The 3,608-nt window shown below is 48.1% G+C and overlaps 1 protein-coding gene and 2 non-coding genes across 3 annotated transcripts; all 3 read right to left on the bottom strand.

The window, feature by feature from the left end:
• Positions 1-1,361: 1,361 nt before the first annotated feature.
• LOC102035154 (60S ribosomal protein L27a) lies at positions 1,362-3,332 on the bottom strand. Its single transcript, XM_014311375.2, has 3 exons — positions 3,194-3,332; positions 2,232-2,406; positions 1,362-1,552 (listed from the first exon to the last, which is right to left on the bottom strand). The coding sequence occupies exons 1-3, from the start codon at positions 3,313-3,315 to the stop codon at positions 1,424-1,426; spliced, it is 426 nt and encodes a 141-aa protein (XP_014166850.1). The 5' UTR covers positions 3,316-3,332; the 3' UTR covers positions 1,362-1,423.
• LOC115949095 lies at positions 1,778-1,909 on the bottom strand. Its single transcript, XR_004082743.1, has one exon. It is a non-coding gene; the product is annotated as a small nucleolar RNA SNORA3/SNORA45 family (small nucleolar RNA).
• Positions 2,727-2,859, bottom strand: LOC115949094. Its single transcript, XR_004082742.1, has one exon. It is a non-coding gene; the product is annotated as a small nucleolar RNA SNORA3/SNORA45 family (small nucleolar RNA).
• Positions 3,333-3,608: the final 276 nt, after the last annotated feature.

Here is a 3,608-nt window from a genome sequence, read left to right on the forward strand (position 1 = left end):
TGACCTTGGTGCTGGGGAAGGTCATGGTGCAGATCAGCTCGAGCACCATCAAGTGGCACCTGTGCAATAGCCAGGGCATCAGACCCAGTCAGTGTGGGCTCATGGAAGGCAGGTCCTGCCTAACCAGCCCAATCTCCTCTGACAAGGTGACCCCCTTGGTGGTGAGGGAAAGGCTGTAGCTGTCTGTCTGTCTGCCTGGATTGCAGGAAAGCCTTGGACACCACTTCCCACACATTCTCCTGGAGAAACTGGCTGCCCATGGCCTGGAGGGGTCACTGGTCACTGGATAAAGAACTGGCTGGATGGCTGGGGCCTGAGAGTGGGGGATGGAGCTACATTCACCATCACAAATTAGGAAACAGCAGTCCCAGGAGCCAGTGAGACACAGTTCCCAAACTCCTCTGTATTCTGGAACAAGCTGCCCATTTATGTCATAGCTATTCATAAGCAGCAGGACCACTGGGCAAGATGAACAATTTTATAAATGAAATGCATGTCAACCTCACCCTACAAGCCCTCTAAATTTAATTGCTGCCAAACACTAGGTTAGAAGTTGACTAAGATTCTATCACACACATACTCGAAGGTCATGTGCATCAACTTCAGCAGCAAGCATAAAATAAGTGACAGCGCTTGTAGGCTCTTGGTCTGACACTTGAGAACCAGCTCACTGGCTTTAGTTATTTGTTATCTAGTTATTAGTCATTTTTACCATTAAATCCTGCTTTGGCACACAGGGCCAAGCCTTGCAGACACAAGTCCTACTTTGATGTTACAACCAAGCAAGGATTATTTCAATCATTTCAAACCCAACACATCAGCACTGCACACAGAGCAGTTCTAGAGCTGTGCCATTGCTTTGCCAGCTGTAAGGAAAGTTGAGGATAGCTGGCACCAACTCTGTCCCACAGCTGGGAACACCAGGAATTGCATACCCAGCCTGAGGAGGGCAGAGATTGCAAATGTCAATTTACAGTTACTAGTACACTGCTGTCACTTTGCATTTTTTTTGTCCACACTCCTGCTGTTCTATTCCACAGGCCAGGGCATGATCCCACAAATTTCCCCAGGATGCCATTTTAGTGTCCAAGAATCCCCATCAAAATCACATCAAGTCCTCTTCTCAGACAGCTGCAGAAATGATCACTAAGAGAAGAGCAGCACAAATACAGAACTTAGTTTTGCCACCCTATAAAGACAAAACAATGAGATATCTGCACAGGGCAGGTACTGAACACCGCAGTCAGGCAATTTCAAAATTAAGTGAGAAGCAGTCAAACCACTGATCAAATATTACAGGTAAGATTAAGTGTGAACTGTGTCTGGAGAAGTCAGGAAAGAAAAATCAGAACAACTCAAACTTCTGTAAACCAGCTCATTTTATGCATTGTTTATTCAAAAAATTTGAATAAAACAAAAACTTTTATGCCACAAGCACACAGGCACCACCAACTTCTTTGATCTTCTCCTCTGCTCTTCTACTGAAGAACTTGGCTTTCACAATGACAGGCTGCTTGGGCAGCTTCCCCTTGCCCAGCACTTTGTAGTAGCCCTAGAAGGATTTAAAAAAGAAGTTCAGTGTTTGTAATCAGCTCGAAGGCTCCTACATTCAGGCCTGTTAGCACACACCAGTTAAAAACAGAACCATGATCACCGTGACCTTATCCAGTCAATTCATTACATTAAAAGGACAATCATGACATGAAGACAATTAACAAAACAGCTGCTGAAGTCACAGGAGGTGAGAAGCAGCCCTAAGTGGCGAGCAGAGGCAGAGCAGTGTCCCTGATTCGGTGGCTGGCTGAGACACAAGACATCAGAGCCAGTGAATATGGATCAGGTGTTCCTGTCCGAGAACTATAGCACACCAAGACAACCAAACATGTGGAGATGTGACTCTAGTCTCGGGGGTGACATGGTGGGAGACCGGTTCCACCATGGTTTTGTTCCTTCAGGAACATTTACAACCAGCCATCCTTCACCACCTCCCCAAAGGAGGGCAGTGCCCCTCCACACACACACACACCAGTAGGACAAAAAGTCCTTACAGGGAAAAATGCAACACCCCAAGTGCTGCTGTAACTACTCAGAGCCCAGGGATCTGTCTGGTGAGCCTCTGAGCACGGAAGCACTGGAGCTTATGTGCAGCTCAGCACCTCCCCAGCGGGACAGGCCCAGCCCAGGCTCCCCTGGGAGGGCAGCAGTGCAGGGCTCAGCCCAGCAGCACTCACCGAGCGCACGACGTCGATGACCGGGGCCAGGCCGGCCTCGTTCTTGGCGTAGTTGAGCCTGGTCTGCTCGCTGACCAGCGTCCACAGCTTGTCCAGGTTCACCGTGGGACAGAACTTCTGGTTCCTCTTCAAGTGATAGTGCCTCATGCCCACCTTCCCAAAGTAACCAGGGTGACTGTGGCACAAACACATTCTGCATCAGATCACAATTTAACTCATCCCGAACAAGCACAACTCTAAAGCAACACTGAGACAAGCATCTTACAAAATGAGAGAATCCACAATGCCACATTACACCCTTTTTAATATTAGTATGTGTGGAATTCAGGTGCAATAATGGTTAGTACCCAAACCAAGGAACAATTACACTTTCTCTAAGTGTCCCTCTCCCCATAACTCACACCTCAATCCCTGTCCCTGCCGAGGCTGTATTTCCAGGGAAGCCCCACCTCCAGGGACCCAGGGAGGGCTGTCCTGCCTGGGAAGCTGTGGCACTGCTGTCACTAACCCGGTGACTGACTGAGCCAGGCAGGGCACAGCCAGTGAACAGAGATCAGTGGTTCCTGTCCGAGCACTCCAGCACACCAGGACCACGGGCAGGGCCCAGATGTGACTCTATAGTCTCGGGAATCACAACATCCCTCCCCTTTACCTGGTGCAGCCAACAGGATTTAACAACACATTCTGAATTTGCTCTGTGTGCACTGCCAAGCAGGGACCACACTGTAACAGGCACTTTTGGTCAGCTTTACCTAATGCTACAATGAACTCCCCAAAATGCCAAGTGAAAAGGTTTCTGATTTTAGTGTAAGTGGGGACACGAGCAGCTGTAATACCACACTTCCCATTAAAGGAAAAAACACACAGGATTGCAGAAACTTTGCTTATTCACATATAAAAGTCAGTTGCTTCTACTTCATGAGCATGCATGTTGCTAGTAGATATTTAAAACGTTAGCTTACTATTTATCAAAGTTAATCCTGTGATGGTGCAAACCACCGGCATTACCACGTCCTCCAGGATGCTTCCTGTGTTTGCCTGAGAAGAAACATTTTAAGCTTGTTACATTAATATTACACACCATACTTAGAGATACTTTCAATGTCAACTTAAACTAATTATTTTCTCTTGTAGTGTGACAAGGTTGGCGTGGATAGAGTTGAAAGGGAGACTGCACTGCCCTGGAAGCTGAAGATGTCGCATACCCAGTACTGATGGGCTGAGCAGAGCTGAAGTTACAAACCAAACCCAGGGAGTCTAAAACGTGCAGGACATGATCAACCCATCACCGCGGCACGCCGCGGCCTTCAGCACCGCTCGATATTCCCAGGGTGCCCTGCACGCACAGCCCCATTTTTATGGATCCGGGAAGGGCGG

This window comes from Geospiza fortis, unplaced genomic scaffold, assembly GCF_000277835.1.
Source record: "Geospiza fortis unplaced genomic scaffold, GeoFor_1.0 scaffold1696, whole genome shotgun sequence".
NCBI lineage: Eukaryota > Metazoa > Chordata > Aves > Passeriformes > Thraupidae > Geospiza > Geospiza fortis.

Excerpts from the sequence above, each read along its gene's own strand:
- LOC102035154 (XM_014311375.2), bottom strand. The coding sequence starts at position 3,315 with ATGGTGTGTAATATTAATGTAACAAGCTTAAAATGTTTCTTCTCAGGC. Across the intron at positions 2,407-3,193 it reads AGGATTAACTTTGATAAATA|TCACCCTGGTTACTTTGGGA; the intron begins GTAAGCTAACGT and ends TTTGTGCCACAG. Across the intron at positions 1,553-2,231 it reads TCATCGACGTCGTGCGCTCG|GGCTACTACAAAGTGCTGGG; the intron begins GTGAGTGCTGCT and ends AAATCCTTCTAG.